General features: G+C 41.5%; 1 protein-coding gene across 2 annotated transcripts in view; it reads right to left on the bottom strand.

Moving 5' to 3' along the window:
* ADAMTSL1 (ADAMTS like 1) overlaps window positions 1-16,533 on the bottom strand; it is a 979,130-nt gene that overhangs the window by 148,892 nt on the left and 813,705 nt on the right. For both annotated transcript variants that reach the window (XM_033237422.1, XM_033237423.1), the window contains one exon: window positions 5,334-5,544. In XM_033237422.1, the coding sequence (XP_033093313.1) occupies window positions 5,334-5,544 (211 nt within the window). The remainder of the gene's footprint in view (window positions 1-5,333; window positions 5,545-16,533) is intronic.

Genomic DNA, 16,533 nt, shown 5'->3' with positions numbered 1-16,533 from the left:
AAAGGGTAGTGGAAGACAGGTTCCCAGTCTCAAGGAGCTTGTGCTAGTGGAGACTAAGTGCTTCGCCCACAAAATAGCATGTGGTGGTGGGCTGAACAATGGCCCCCGAAGATATCTTCATCTCAATCCCTGGTACCTGTGAACACTTTGCCTTGTGCAATAAAAGGGTCTTTAACTGATGTGATGAGGGCTTCTGAGAGGGAGATATGATCCTGGATTATCCAGGATCATTTGGCTTGAGGTAGTCGCAGTGGTCCTTAGAAGAGGGAGACAGGAGGGTCTCAGTCAGAGAGAGAGGATGAAGGGACAGAATTAGCAGTGGGAGCAAGATGGAGGAAGGGGCCATGAGCCGAGGAAGCATGTGGCCTGTAGAAGCCAGAAAAGACAAACAGATCCTCCCCTTGATCTCCAGAGGGCACATAGGCCTGCTGCTCCCCTCAATTTAGCTAGGTGAGACTGAGTTGGGACTTCTGATCTCCAGAACTATAAGATAGTAAGTTTGTGTTGCTTTAAGCCACCAAGTTTGTGGTAATTTGTTACAGCAGCAACAGGAAGCCAACACACAGATGAACTGTCCTGGATAGAGGCAACAAATTCCGAGTGTTCTGTAAACTGCTGATTTTAGGACTGTTACCAGGTCTCTTCATAGTTTAAGTTAAGAGCAGATAGTAAAGAAGTCTTGGGAAAGCCATACTGCATAGTGGAAAAGAAAATGAGTTTGAAGCACACAGGGCCCCTTTCACATTTACCAGCCTTGTGACTTGGTTTCCTCACTAGGTTGCTGTGAGGCTCAAAAGAGAGAGGCCAAGTGCAGCAAATGAGTTCTAAAAGAGAATGTTCAAATTCCTATTAAGCTCACAGTACTTCAGGTTCCTCACATGCAAAATGGGGATAATATTAGTAACAATCACATAGGATAGTGAGGATTAAGTGAGCTAAATATGTAAAGTGTCTAGAGCTGTGCTGAACACAGAGAAAGTGATGCTCTCATTATCAAAAGCAGCAGCTCCTGAAATGTAGCAAGTATTCAATAAATGACACCAGCAGAATGGGCATGTACCTTTCTAGCACCAAACTCAACACTTTGCAGATGTGTCCTGAGAGTTATGGGGTCTCACTGAGACTTGGTCTCTGCCTTCATTGACCTTGTGGTCTAACTCAGAAGTCATGAGAAAGCACCTGAGCGGGTAACATGTGGTTGTTAAGTGAGCTGTCTGCGCCTGAACACCATGTGGTTTCAGTGTAGAAGGATAATAGAGGAGTCACTGCAGAAGAGGGAGGCTGCCTGCTGGGCCTTGACCAGCAGAGGGGAGTGGGAAATGGTAGGTGGGCAGAGGAGTGTACAAGCAGGGATGGGAGAGCCATGCCTGGAGACAGGGCAGGGACAGATGCGCAGAGGGATGAAGGCCTGAACAAGACATGTACTGGCTTTAGAGCCACTGAGAAAAACCCTAGCAGTAGACCGTCATGACCAAGGTGTTTCAGACTAAATTGTGGTATAGGTAACAGTGATTCTCAATCATGGTGTTGTAACTCACCCGTGTAATATGATCCCTCATGAGGTGTGCAAAAAGTCACTTATAACCCATATCAAGGAGGAGGATCATGATGATGATAAGTGTATTTAATAAATTACAGAAGATGCAGAGGACTAATGCACATAAAATAAGTGTTCAAAAGCCATCCAAATATAAACTAACAAGATATTAAAGCTATTCATAAATTGGTAAAGGTAAATATGAATCCTTCCCACAGACCAGAGATGAAAAGCAAAGGGCAGAGTATTAAGAGGCAGAACTGAAATAAAGACAGTCCCCTAACAACCCAAGCTAGAATTAGATTTCTGTTTCATTTCTGCTTGTTTCTAAAACAAGATCTTAACATCAATACTTGGACTCCATGCTAGGTCCTCTCTGGACCTGCAGAATGTGTAAATATTGGCTATTTGCCATTTGTCAGACAAATACTCTACAAAGAACAAAGAAGGTTGCATTCCTATCTGGCAGATGACAATTTACATAATTTAGGCTTTTTTCCCTCCAGAAAGAGAAACATGCACATGAGGTCAGTGGCAACACTGTGTTCACATAGAGAGGAGAGAGAGTTTCTCCCCTCAAACAGGTAATGTCTATCAGGTTGTTATCTGTATTCCTTAAATGAAACATGTGATTCCCCCATGTCCTTTCCTTTCATAAGAAAGAGGGTGTAGGTTGGGTGTTGAAGGATTGGAGACCTCAGCAGTATCCTCTGGCAGACCCTTGCTAAATGGAAAAGACCAGGTGAGTGTACACCAAGTTCCCTTTTTCCAGTAAGAACTGCTGAGGAATCAGGGCTAACCAAGCGATGGATTGTCAACAGCTGGTGTCCTAACTAAGCTGAGTTCTAAACCTACAGCCAACTAGCCTAGGGATCCCTGAAGTTCCTCTGGACTTATTGCACCATCCAACATAAACAATGGTTTCTTCTCACAAGCAGTCAGCAATAGCTAATTTTTCCCAACAAAACTTAACTAATGAAGTTGGATTCCAGTAAATAATGTAAGATGAATAGTCTATTGTTTACTCCAGGTTTAGAGATTACTAAAAATGATCAAAGATTCTTTTTTTTTTGGGGGGGGGGGACAGAGTCTTGCTCTGTCACCCAGGCTGGAGTGTAGTGGTGCAATCTCGGCTCACTGCAACCTCTGCCTTCTGAGTTCAAGTGATTCTCCTGCTTCAGCCTCCAGAGTAGCTGGGATTACAGGCACCTGCCACCACAGCAGGCTAATTTGTGTGTGTGTGTGTGTGTGTGTGTATAATTTTTTTTTTTTTTTTTTTTAGTAGAGATGGGGTTTCACCTGCTGGACAAACAGACCCTATGCACCAAACTGTTAACAGGACTGTCTCTGGAGTATAGAAACACTGCTGACCTTCTGTGTTCTTTATTTCTTGTTATGTTTGACTATTTTTCACAATTATTGTGTCTCAGATGTGAAAGAAGAGACTTTTTAAAGGTTCATTGGATGAACTTTAAACAGTTGTTTACTATTAAGTTTCCCAACCTGAAAAATGGACTTAAACCTGACTCATCCTCAAACGCTTCTCCCTAAAAGAAGGAAATAGGAAAGCTTTCAAAGTTAATGCGTATCTTCACAGGCCCAAAGTAGATGAAAATTGAAGAATAAGTGATTCTCTGGAAGTCCACTGTTTCAAACAGGGATACTGGGCCTTTGGGTGGTAGTGGTGGCTACTGACCAGAAAAAGGTCATATATGTGGCTGTGCCCTAGAAACTGAAAAAGCATCATGAGTCAATGTCATTATTCAACAGCATGTGTGGCTATCAAAAAGACATCGATGCTTCACTGCATTTCAAGGCTAGAACAATATTAAGACCTGTAAACCATAAAAAACTTACCAGTAAGATGTAAAGCCAGCATTTTTAGGGCCTATAAGGACTATTCTTCATCTATTCGTTCATTTCATCATTCAGTAAACATTTTATCCATAACTTATGTACCTAATAGCAACAAGCTACTAATAATACAGGGACTTAACAATTTCAACAGTGGAGGTTGATTTGAGATGGTTCCTCACCTTTTATTAGGATTGTCATGGGTTAGATTCATTCCAATTAGAGGCAACTTAGTATAAATGCACTAGCAATCAGGTGACCTGGGTTCTGGTCCAGGCTTTATAATCTTAAGCAAGCCTACATCTAGGCCACAGTTACTTCATCGATAAAACAAAAGTGCTCATGTTTAATCCCTGAAGGGCCTCTGAGTCATACACAATGGGTTTGGTATAGTGGAAAGGGTCACATAAGACTGAGTGGATGGCCAACCCCAAATTTGCTAGCTGTGTTTGCCTCAGTTACCTCAAACCTAAAATAAGGCCAATAAAACCTACTTTTAACTGAATTGTTGTGAGGATTTACTTCAGCTTGGTGTGCGATGATATATATTTCTTAAGTGCTGGTACATTGGTGTTCAAAATATATGACATCCTCTTCCACAAACCATCCATAGTATCATGGAATTAATGAACTTGGCCATATACATTTAAGCTCTAAAAGAAAATATATATTTAATGTCTGCTACCAGCCACTTCATACTTTAGTGTTTTGCTTATTCATCAGTATTTGATTCTTTCAGTGTTTTACTAAACAGCTCCAAGATGGGCAGAGAGCAAGGGGAAGGAGGGGGCTCTGCCAAATGATTAGGAGAAAGCACAGAGGAGGACACGTGGCTGCCTGGAAATGGGAGCCCCTTCTGCACAAGGCAAGGGTATGTGAGCTGTCATCCTCTCTCCTTCTCCACTGATGATCATATCATTTATCACCCAAACTGGGACACTTTTGAGAGTGAAAAAACTGTCTCAGTGAAACAGAGATGTATGTCCCCTCCACCTTTCATGCTTACTTTTTGTGACCTTTGTTGTCCCTTTAAAGCAGTGTCTTATGTCCTCATAGGGAGCAAATTGCAAAATAAGATTTTATGCAATCAACTGAAAATCCTGTTTTTAAAAGGCATGCAAAAAGATGAACATTTCATAAATGCATATTGTGTTTAGAAAGGAAATTATGATAAAATAGTTGTGCTATTATTATATATGCCTGGTACAGGATCAGAAATTTTGTTTGTAAAGGGATAGCATATATTTTAGATTTTATGAGCCATATGTTCTCTATCACAACCATGCAATTCTGCCTTGTAGAGCAAAAACAGCCATAGACAGTATGTAAAATAATGGGTGTGTTCCAATAAAACTTTATTTACACACACAAAAAAGACTACAGGCTAGATTTAGCTTGAGTGCTGCAGTTTGTCAACCCCTGTTTTGAAACAATGGTTCCCAGACTTTTGGAATTCACAGGACCAGGAAAATAAAATACTTGGAATTGGCTCAGCATTTCTAACTTCTTATATTGCTAAGTAATGATGTTAAAAAATCATTGCCTACTACCCTTATTTCTTAGAATTTTAAACAGCAAAAAAACTAGAAAGGGTATAAATTAAGAACAAATTTAGCTTTATGGAAACCCCACCACATTGTCTTTATTTTAAAAAATTTTCCTTAGCTTGGTGACAGCTTTGTCATAAATATGCTCAGGTTAACAGATGGGTCATCTGCATTGCTTTTGGAGGTCACTGGGATGTGATACAGTAGAAAAAGCATGATATTTGTAATTAAAAGATCTGGATTTAAATCAGGTTAGGGGAGTACTAAGAAGGGAGAAATGAGCAGACCTTGAACATCTCTTTAACATCCCTGGACAAAACCACTCTGAGAGAGCATCCCTTTTTTGAGTCACTGCTGCAAACAAAAGCTCCAATATTGAGTAACTCAGAACTCACCGGCTGCCACTGTGCAGGGTACCAGGCTGGGGGGCAATTGAAGCGGTTACAAGCTTGCACCGTGCTGGGCTTGGGCTGGCGACACAGCTCATCGGCCAGGATGACTGTTTCATTCATCTCTCTGGAAAGCAGGTGGGTGCAGAAGACGTCTCTGGTCTGTAGGCCGACCCCACATGTGAGACTACATGGACTCCACTTGCCAATTTCCCACCTGAGAAGAAATCAGAGAGGAAGAGAACACACCCTTAGTACCTGTGCAGAGAACGTTTCCCATGAACTCAAATGGAGTAAAAATCCCTAGCTGGGAAAGTGGGAAGTGCCAGCCCAAGATTGGCTGGCAGTTCTATCCTAAGCCTAGAATCTATCCTCTCCCTTAATGCTCTAGAATTTATTTACATTAACAGTGTAAAAGTGTTCCTATTTCTCCACATCCTCTCCAACATCTATTGTTTCCTGACTTCCATCCCACTACTGGGTATATACCCAAAGGATTATAAATTACTCTACTACAAAGACACATGCACACGTATGTTTATTGCGGCACTATTCACAATAACAAAGACTTGGAATCAACCCAAATGTCCATCTGTGACAGACTGGATTAAGAAAATGTGGCACATATACACCATGGAATACTATGCAGCCATCAAAAAGGATGAGTTTGCGTCCTTTGTAGGGACATGGATGCAGCTGGAAACCATCATTCTTAGCAAACTATCACAAGAAGAGAAAACCAAACACCGCATGTTCTCACTCATAGGTGGGAACTGAACAATGAGATCACTTGGACTCGGGAAGGGGAACATCACACACTGGGGCCTATCAGGGGGAGGGGGGAGGAGGGAGGGATTGCATTGGGGAGTTATACATGATATGAACATTATGCACATGTACCCTAGAACTTAAAGTATAATAAAAAAAAAAAGAATTTATTTATTTATTTATTTATTTTTTTTTTTTGAGACGGAGTCTTGCTCTGCTGCCCAGGCTGGAGTGCAGTGGCCGGCTCTCAGCTCACTGCAAGCTCCGCCTCCCGGGTTCACGCCATTCTCCTGTCTCAGCCTCCCGAGTAGCTGGGACTACAGGCGCCCGCCTCGTCGCCCGGCTAGTTTTTTGTATTTTTTAGTAGAGACGGGGTTTCGCCGTATTAGCCAGGATGGTCTCGATCTCCTGACCTCGTGATCCGCCCGTCTCGGCCTCCCAAAGTGCTGGGATTACAGGCTTGAGCCACCGCGCCCGGCCAAAAAAAAAAAAAGAATTTATTTACATTAAAGCAGAGAGGGAGATAAAATAGAATATCCAATTTTTACCCACAAAATCACCAGTAATGGTTACAACCATGTTTATTCTGATGGGACATATAAACTTCATCAAACTAAGAGGGGAATGCTTGATGAGACATAGATTGAGTACATAAAGGCTTTGGGCACCACATACTGAATAGTGAGGCTTAAAGAGGACTTTCTGCTAATTTCTCCAGCCCCAATTCTTAGCAAGACTGAAAATTTTTTGCTTGTAATTCTTTGGCTTCAAAGTGAAAGGTCATTGGCTCCAGCTTCCTTCAAAGTTCCATCGCTGCATAGAAACGTCTCTGTCTTATGTTTAAATATCATCACTGCCTGGGACTGGATAATGTAACAGAAGTGAAGGCTGCTCAATCGATCAGTCTTTTTGAGGGGAAATAAAGTGAAGAGAGTGGCTCATGATCTGGATGTAGCAGTCAAATAAGCAGATGAGTTGAGTGCATGAACTGGCCATTTCCAAAGGGTCAAATCTTAAGAAGTACATTTACAGTGAGCTAAGGGCCTATGAAAACAATCCCACTGCATTTCCCTGCTGATGCAGCCTCCAGACTGGGAATGATAAAGACAAAGCTCAGTCGCTCAGGCTCTAAGTCAGAAGCATCCTCTAAAGATCAGTTTTAGAAAGTTCTGTTTACAATCTGAGGCACAAAGATTTTACAAACAGGAATTGGCCAAGAAAAAGCATGGTAAGTAGATCCTTTAGTAGCTAGTCCCACCTAGCTTTTGTCCTGAAAGTTGGTTGAAAATTTTTTGGCCTTAATGTTTTTCATCAGACTGTAAGACTAAGTGTATGCGCTCAATCTCTTCCTACTGCTCTGACATGTAACTAACTTTCCAACCTGTGTCCACTACCTCCTTTCATCTACAGTAAGGTTACCCATATCTGTAATAATCTGTTTGTTTTTCTCCATTTATGCCCCATAGTTTTCTAGTTGTGTCTTTATGCAAGTTGTATTTCTAATTTGGAATATCTTTTGCCCTTTCCTTGCCCTTCAAAACGTCTTTCATTTCTGTATGTCCAAATATAATCCATATTTAAAACACTGTATCCACACTTGCTCCAGACACTGACCATTTTCTCAGTTGTATTATGATTATTCTACCTGTCAAGGGCACTACGAGCGTATACACCTCCTGATGTAGAGCCTGCCTCTGAGTCAGTTTTGTATCACTCACAGGGTCCATCAGAACACCTTTTAGATAGTTAATGTTATTGGCTAAATGAGCAAATCAGTGAGACCTACCATCATAGAGGGCACCTTAACATATTATCTCATTTAATTGCCTCCAGAACAATATGAGGTAAGCTCTATTGATTATCCTCATTTTACAGTTGAGAGAACCTGGAAATCCAAGAGGCTGACTTGTTCAAGTACCCATAATTAGTAAGTAGTGAATCCAGGATTCAGACTTGTTTGTTTCTGGCTCTGAAGCCTCTGCCCTTTCTATTGTACCATGCTGTCTCCAAAAAATACCTTGAAAACTCTCCTATGAATATATGCAAAGTTTTAAAGGAATAGAAGAGGAGAAGCTGGCTGAATTTCTTTCTTTTAGATCCTTGTGTAAATTTCTATCAGCTTATTTTTAAACCCTTAGCTTAAGTTAATTATAAGCTTTACAACGTTGTGGTGTTATTGGTTTTAAGATATATCCATACATTCTTTGCCATGCCTTCCTTCCAAAGGTAGAGTCTTGAGTATGGGCTGGACTTAGTGGCTCACTTCTAATGAATACAATGATGCAAAAGTGATGCTATGTGACCTCCAAGACTAGGTCACAAAAAGGATAATGCTTCCAATTTGATGCTCTCTCTTTGCCCACTCATGGTGGTGGGGAAGCCAGCCATGATGTCATGAGAATACCCAGACAATCTTAAGGAAAGTTCATGTGTGAAACTGCAGCCTCCCCACCAATAGTCAGTATTGACTTGCCAGCCATGTGAGTGAGCTACCTTGAATGCAGACCCTCCAGCCCCAAGCTTGCCTTTAGATAACTGCAACCTCAGGGAAGACCTCAAGCCAGAACTGCATGTCCAAGATGCCTCCAAATTCCTCACTCAGATGAACTGTGAGAGGTGATCAATGTTTATTGTCATTGTTAGCTACTAGGTTTGGAGGGAAACTTTTTATGCAGCAATAGACAACCAATACAAGTATATGCCTTTCCCCAATTTGCATATGTTCATCAAAAGACATATGCAAGAATATCCATGGCAACACTGCTCATAATAGCTCCAACCTGGAAAAACCCAAATGTTCATCAACACATGGATGAATAAAAAATTATGGTATATTCACACAAGATTACATAAAGCAATGAGAATAAACTGCAACAATAAGCAACAACGAAAATGAATCTCACAAACATAAAACTGAATGAACAAAGCCACAAACACAAAAATTGATACTGTGTGATTTATATAAGCTCAAAAGCTAAAACTAATCCACTGTGTTAGAAGCCAGGAAGTTGGTTACCCGTGGTGGGTAAAAACTAGAAGAGGAGCAGAGTGGGATGGGCTTCTGGGGTGTTTGCTAGATCTAGTGCTGGATCTGGGTCCCTTTTATGAAAAATCACCAAGTGTACACATAGGATTTGTGTGTACTTTCCTTACGTGTATTATGCTTCAAAAAAGGTTTTCGTTCCACTCAAGGGAAATACTAAAATGTTGTGGGTGTAAAACAAAATCTAACATCCATGGCCAATGCTGGTGACCCCTCTTTGTATGTCTCATTAAGTAGCTGCCTACACAGCTAATTCTGTCCCAAGGTCAAAGCTCATCAAAGTAGAGGCTTTATGTCCTTACTTCCCCAAACTCTACCACCATTTCTGGCAGAAATTTAGCCCCTGGGACCTTGAAGCAGAGGCATTTTAGTAGCCATGAGGCCACCTGAGCACTGCTCAGAGAAACACATAACAGATGTATCTGTCTGCCCTGATAAAAGTGCACTGCATTCTCATGGACGGAGGTCAGCAGAAGCTATCTGTATATTAAGGACTTTGCTGATTCTGGGCAAAAAGTACTGTAATCAACTTAGGCCAAAAAAGAGAAAGCAGAGACTCTCCCCTACTTCTCTCCTGCAGAGAGGCTGTAACTGTGGGCCTGGGTTTTGCTGGGTGCTGATGCCCTATTCTCTGTGTTCTGTGCCTTTGGCTGTTTCTGAGAGAGGAACTGCAGGCCAGGCAGAGCCGGCTTAGGGGCAAGGTTGGCTATGAGCGGTGGCCTGGGAGACACTTAGAGTCCTTCTTTGAGGGGCCTGGCTTCTGCAGAAGCCCAGTGCAAGGAGGACCGGGGCTCTGGTCTAGGCATCAGAGAGTGAGGGCATGAGTACCTCTTCCCCCTATTTGCTTGGCTTTTACTCATCTTTTCATTTCCATTTAAAATGCTACTTCTTCAGAGAGGAAACTCTCAACTGGGTAAAATTCTCTTACTGTATGGTCCCATGAATACTTCCCCCTTTGAAAATTCTCAGCATACTTGTAATGTGACTTCCCCACTCGACTGCTAGCTTGATGAAAGCATGGGGCTATGCCTATTTTGGTTTGCCACTTGTTGTGTGTTGACCTGTGTCTCCAAAAAAAGATACGTTGGAGTCCTAACCCTTAGTACCTCAGAACGTGACCTTACATGGAAATAGAGTCACTGTAGATGTAATCGCTTAAGATGAGGTCATACTAGAGTAGGGTGAGCCCTTGATCCAATGTGACTGTGTTCTTATAAGAAAACAGGGAGACGCACAGGCAAAATGCCATGTGACAACAGAGGCAGAGACTGGAGCAATGCATCTACAAGTCAAGGAATGCCGAAGAGTGCCAGCAGCCACCAGAAACTAGAGGAGGCAAAGAAGGACTCTCCTTATAGGTTTCAGAGGGAGTACAGTCCTGCTGACACCTTGACTTTGGACTTGATTTTAGCTTCTATGACTGTGAGACAATAAATTTCTATTGTTTTAAGCCACCTGGTTTGTGGTACTTTGACATAGCAGCTCTGAATATGAATACACGACCAGAACCTCAGTGTTGAGCATGGTGCCTGGGACCTGGTAGATGTTAGTATGCAGTGAAAAACTGAGTTGAATTAGCAGTGAACTGTATATGTACTTCTGGATTAGTCACATGGCTGGTGGACATCTTAGCTGTGTCCTATATACAACTGTTTACTCCCAACTTCAAGGTGCCAGGAGCTCTGAACACCACACATTTTCCTTCAGTGTGGTGTAAACTCTTTTCGTGACAAACTGGATCTGAATTGGCATGCTTTTGACAGGCTGCATCCCACTTTGTGTAAATATTTATACATTTTACCGCAGCAAGATTAGCCTGTTGGATTATGGTGCTTTCCTCCAGAAATTGCTAGGGGTGTTATTCAATTTATGTCTTAGTAATCCTAACATCTTTCTAAAGTACAAAAAAAATTGGAATCTGAAACACATCTGCCCCAGTGGTTTTGGCTAAAGGATTGTGTCCCTAGAAAAGGAGGGTGGTAAACATGATTGCTATGGTTTCTCTCAGCTCCTAGGCTTCAGGTGTTTAGCTTCATGGTTGGGCTTTTGGCCAAAATATTTGGAAGGCTGCTTTCCCCAGCATTCTTTTACTATACTGCTTTCTTTCCTCTGAGTCTTTCTTCTCCCCGTTTCTGTCCCTTTTGTCAAAACCTGCTTGCAGGAAAGGCTCCATGAGTTGACAGATCACAGTTGAAGTCCTCCTGGCTTGACCCTGCCTAGCACCCGAGCAATTGACTTCTGACCAGGGGCAGGTAGGAGACAGAGGGTCTCCCTCCACCTTAATGGCTGGAATCAGTCTTCTTGCCCTTTGCCCAGCCTCAAGTGTGCCTGGATCGGCCTGTCATTTTAACTGGATTTTAAGCTTTCAACTTGGCTTCCTAATTTCCACTTTGTTTCCCAGACAGTGCTGGAGTTCTGCCCAAAGTCCAGCCTACTAGACTGTGGTCCTGTCACTCTGCCTGGATCTGGCCAGTCCCTGAACTTGGGCTGGGCAGAGCACCCTTAGCCATGCATGAGCTATAAACTGTGATGTGACCACAATCCAGCTGACATTACACATGGTTGCCAATAACAATAGTGATACTGACATTCATATCACACTTAAATGAGCCAGATTCTGTGCTAGTTGCTTTAAGTGCATTACCCCCTTTATTCCTCTCCACGGCTTCATGAGATAAGTACTATTATCCTCTCCATTTTCACAAGCAGGAGCTGAGGCCTGGAGAATTCAAATCATGGCCCCAAATGCCTGCTGCTGGGTCTCCCTCAATGCCGTGGCACCTGTGTCACGCCCAAGTCCACCATGATGTGGACACAAAGGCACTGAGAATGGAGCTGCTCCTTATCACGGGACCAGCTCTGTGGATTTATGAGCTCAATTCTGCATGATCCGAGCCTCATTCACTGAGGTCTCAGCAGAAACCAGGACTTAGCTTACCCAAGATGTGGGAACATATATTGACTTCTTTACTAGAGAGAAAAGTACTGTAAGTTACCCCATTATACAGGATGAACTAACAGAGACTCGGAGAGGTTAGGTAACCTGTCCAAAGTCACACAGCTAGTAAACAAGGGAATCAGCATTCAAACTCAGGCGGCCTGGCTCCTGCATGCTTAATTATTATATTATACTATCTCTTAAGGCCAGTAGAACAAAGTATTTATAGACCTGAGTGGCAAATGCTGAGCTTCCTGGTGCTTACAGTTTCAGAAAATCACAGATGACAAAATGACAGATCTATTTCTAAATAATAGAAACAAACATACTGATACCACCCAGGACCATGAGTCCACTCGCAGTTATTTCTGTAAAGCAGCAGTGTACTTGGCAGCCAAATGGGCAAAGGCAGAGTGTGGTCTTCCCCAAGTGTTAGTTTTTTGTAAAGGCGGCCATCAGGGTTAATATGGGCAATCAACGACCCATGATGGTTGACCCTTCTTGGCAGCTTGTGTTTGTATTAGCTATACAAAAGGAGGATTTTTTTTTTTTTTTTTTTTTGCCTTCTTTTGGACAAGGGCTCATTATGTGAGTTGCCAAGGTTTTGCTCCTCTACTCTTTTAGAGAGGGTAATGACTATTGCCTCCAGAAACTCATTGTTTGTTGCTGGTATAAATGTTCATAATTTCTAAAGGCAGACCCTCCCCACCCTGAGCTATTATGCCCTAAGAACCTTCTTTGACCTCGACTTTTGCAGCAAAGTTTCTCTTTATCCAGAAATTTAAAATGAAGTTTTGGTTTGGAGGAAACTGAAGTTATTGTAAACTGAAGTTATTTGTCAGAAGCGTTCTTTAAAGTTGTGCGTAACCCTCTAGCTTGACATTTCTGCCCAACACTTCTGTCCTGTGATTTTCTTGTCTTCCAAAGATATTTGTTTCCCTTAGGATGCCTCTGAGGTCAGGAGGTGGACAGCAATCTGACAATAATAAACCAGACACCACTGAGTGTGCAAACTCTAGAAAGCCTAAGGAGGGGCACATACAGGGTCTAGGATGCATCTCACTTTCAGTTTCTTGGACTGTCACTAGTGGCTCCCAATTTATCTCTACATCTCTCAGTTTCCAATTCCTCCCTAGGCCACAGCCACCAAAATGTCACTCAAAAATGTGAATCTGGTCACCTTACTTTGTCTGATTAAAAACCTCCACTGGAGTCAAGCTGAGCTTTCAGTGGAGGTGAGGAGCTAGTATGTCCAGGGCTCAGCTTTGCTCCCTGGGGGCACTGGAGCACTGCATGTCTGGAGCTGAACTTTCAAACTGGCCTTTTCTTCTTCCTCTCCTTTCCTCTTCTACTTTGTAGGGACTGAACTTTAGTATGAGGTTTGGTGGGGAGTGGTCCTCTGGTCTGGGACGGGGGTCAGCACTGGGCCAGGATGGCTGGGAGTCAAATATTCAGGGAGGACTGACCAAATACATAAATACATAAAAAATAATGGGAGCCAGATTTATTACTGTCAGAGGATAGAGTTACAAATATGCAAAGTGGAAAGACTAAGATAAATCTAGTAGAATTGAATTGCTGTTGCAAACAGTATGAACTCATGGTTTTTAATAGATGGATAGACACAGATATATCAACAGATATAAATGAATATATACAACTATACATTTATGTGTACAGTATCTTCTAGCTCTCTCTGAAAGGCCTAGAAGCAATGATATCCCAGTAGTATCAAGCAAATCAAGTGCCCAGATCTTGGGTTCTAAATATCGTTCTCCACTAAAAGGAATCAGTTTCTGTAGGAAGAGCTGACTTCTGGGCAGGAATTGGGAGAAGAAAAAAATGAGCCGGAAATAGTATCTTGTACCAGAAAATTGAGAAGTGCTCAAAGAACGATGGGGTATATGTCAAAAGGGCATAGAGGCCAGCTTGAAAGGGTTTTTGCTGGTCCTGCCTGGGACAATTTGATAGTAATATATTTTAACCCTTTGAGCAAAGTGGAAATTCATAAATAAATAAACCGGAGAGAAGAAAAAACTACCTTATAGTAGAATGCCTATTAATAATCTAGAAGGAGTGACAGAATTTATAGTTACCATTTGGCAATCATCATAATAATAATTGACTCAGGCAGTAATCATCCATCAATATTATATCTAGTGGGTCAAAGGTTAATGATGAACAGGATATTTACTTAACTCATATTGTCCCCCATAAAATACTTCTTTTTACTTATTAAGTGCTATATATTTATTAATTTTACAGCGGAAACACCTGGCTGACTATCATCCTAACCAAGTGATAAGAGTAAACATCACCAATAGAGACACATTATCATTGTCTGTCTCCTGATATGATGTACTAAGAACAACATAGCACACTTTCGTGTTATTTCTGTCAAAAATTCAAAAATCATAAGAAAACATCAAGCAAACACACATGGAGAGACATTTTACAAAGTAACTGGCCTGTACTCTTCAAAAATGTCAACTATATGAAAGATAGAAGACTGAAGAAATCCCCCAGATACTGAGGCATAATATAGGATCTTGGGCTCTAAAATTGGATTGTCTGTGAAAGAATTGTGCTCTGCCACCCTGCAGTTGAATAATCTCGGGAAAGTTACTTAACAATTCACTCATTTAGAATGGGAATAATGGCAATACCTACTTCCCAGGGTTGTTATGAGGTTCAAGTGAGAATCTCCACGTAAAGGGCGAAGCCCAGGGACTGGCACAGATGAAGGATTCTGTAAGTATTAGCCAATATGAACTGTTATCACTGCATGCTCAATAAATATTTGTTCAATGCAGAGATGATTATTGTGAGGATAGGAAACAAGTAAGTAGAGTGAGGCAGTTTCCTAAAGTCAGTCAGAGAAAGTAGCCATCGGTTTTGGAGACTAAGGAGAAGAGCATTTGTGACATGTCCAACTTAGTTTCTCATTTAAGCATTCATTCCTAAGCACTGTGACAGATCCAGATGTGGAAACCATGCTTACCACCTTTAAGATGCTCTCAGCAAAGATGGAGAAAGCAGACAAATGCCCAGGAGACATAACAAACAATGTTAGGTAACAGTTATGAGTGAACTGCTAAACTATTTGGCTAAACCATGAGGAATGCAAGAGTTCAGAAAATGTGCAGTGTGGTGCTCATAACTACTTGCATTGACCTGATCAATTACACTTCCCAAAGACTGTTTATGTTATCTCACTTCATCCTCCTAACTCTGAAGTAAGCAAGCAGGCAGTATCATCTCCATTTTATGGACAAGCAAGCCAAGGCTCAGAGAAACAAGTGATTTTCCCAAAGTTCGGACGGCCACTTGGGTTACTCCTCTACCCTGCTAAGTCTCTAAGGACTGGAGGAGTGAATCACGAAGAGTTACAGAAAGAAGGAAATAGACGAAGTCAGAAAAGCAGTTACACCCAGCAATCGCAGATGGATTTGCTACTCCCCACTTACAACCACTTATTCTAGAAAATCCTTAAAAGAGGCCTAGAAAAGATACAGTAAAAGATCAAAGGAGATGTTAGACATTAAAGAGCAAAAATATGTTTGAAGGCCAAAAATTAAACAGAAACATGTATGATAAATCACACCATGAGAATCGAGGCTGTCTATCAAACAGTAACTTGCACGGCTCAGGAAATAGCAGATACAGCCACACTTCTCTTGGAAGTCTGCCTGCACACTGTGAGGTTTTGGCTCCATAAAAGTAGTGATAGCCAAGATTACCAAACACCTGAAGTGGCAAAGCATTCATTTCTGCTCAAAAACAGTTTGGCCATGCCAATTTGCCGCACCTTCAAAATCATCTCTAAAATAACTCAAAAAAAAATAAAATCAACGTTACCAACATTACATATGACTCTTGTCAAACCATCTTTGCTATTTTGTAAATTAATAAATAGCTCTTAAAAAAATGGCACTTGCAGCAAGATATACATTTACCATCTCATTACTAGCACGCCATTTGCATCTAAACCTACTTCCTTTACAGAACATGCCAAACAGCAGAATAACATCAAAACTAGGTCCAATTATATAAAGTGTCTTCAGCCTTCCCTCACTCGAACACACTTTTCTATGACATCCCACTGTCTGAAAATACTTATGTACCTGTTCACCTACACACAGCTTGATTTAATTAAAACTTCTAAACTCTGGTTCCCATTTTCTGATCACCTTGTCTTCCAGGTGATAGCACATTAAAATGAGCTAGAATTCCTGCTGACCGTTATAATTCAGATATGAGCCTCCTGAGAAACAAATTAGTAGGGTAGATGATCTGCAAAGTTACTTTTACTCTGAGGAGTTTGATATTTTAGGTGGTTTGTCTAGATTTCTAGGTATAAATTTCTTGTTAAAAATAGTTCCAGGGCTGTTCTCCTTGTGGTGGTCAAGATCATAGAAGAAATTACTTGCATCATAAATGGTGTCATCTGTTGTTGT

Source organism: Trachypithecus francoisi, unplaced genomic scaffold (assembly GCF_009764315.1).
Source record: "Trachypithecus francoisi isolate TF-2019V2 unplaced genomic scaffold, Tfra_2.0 Lachesis_group16, whole genome shotgun sequence".
Classification (NCBI taxonomy): domain Eukaryota; kingdom Metazoa; phylum Chordata; class Mammalia; order Primates; family Cercopithecidae; genus Trachypithecus; species Trachypithecus francoisi.
This window is presented reverse-complemented; position numbering and strand designations above follow the sequence as displayed.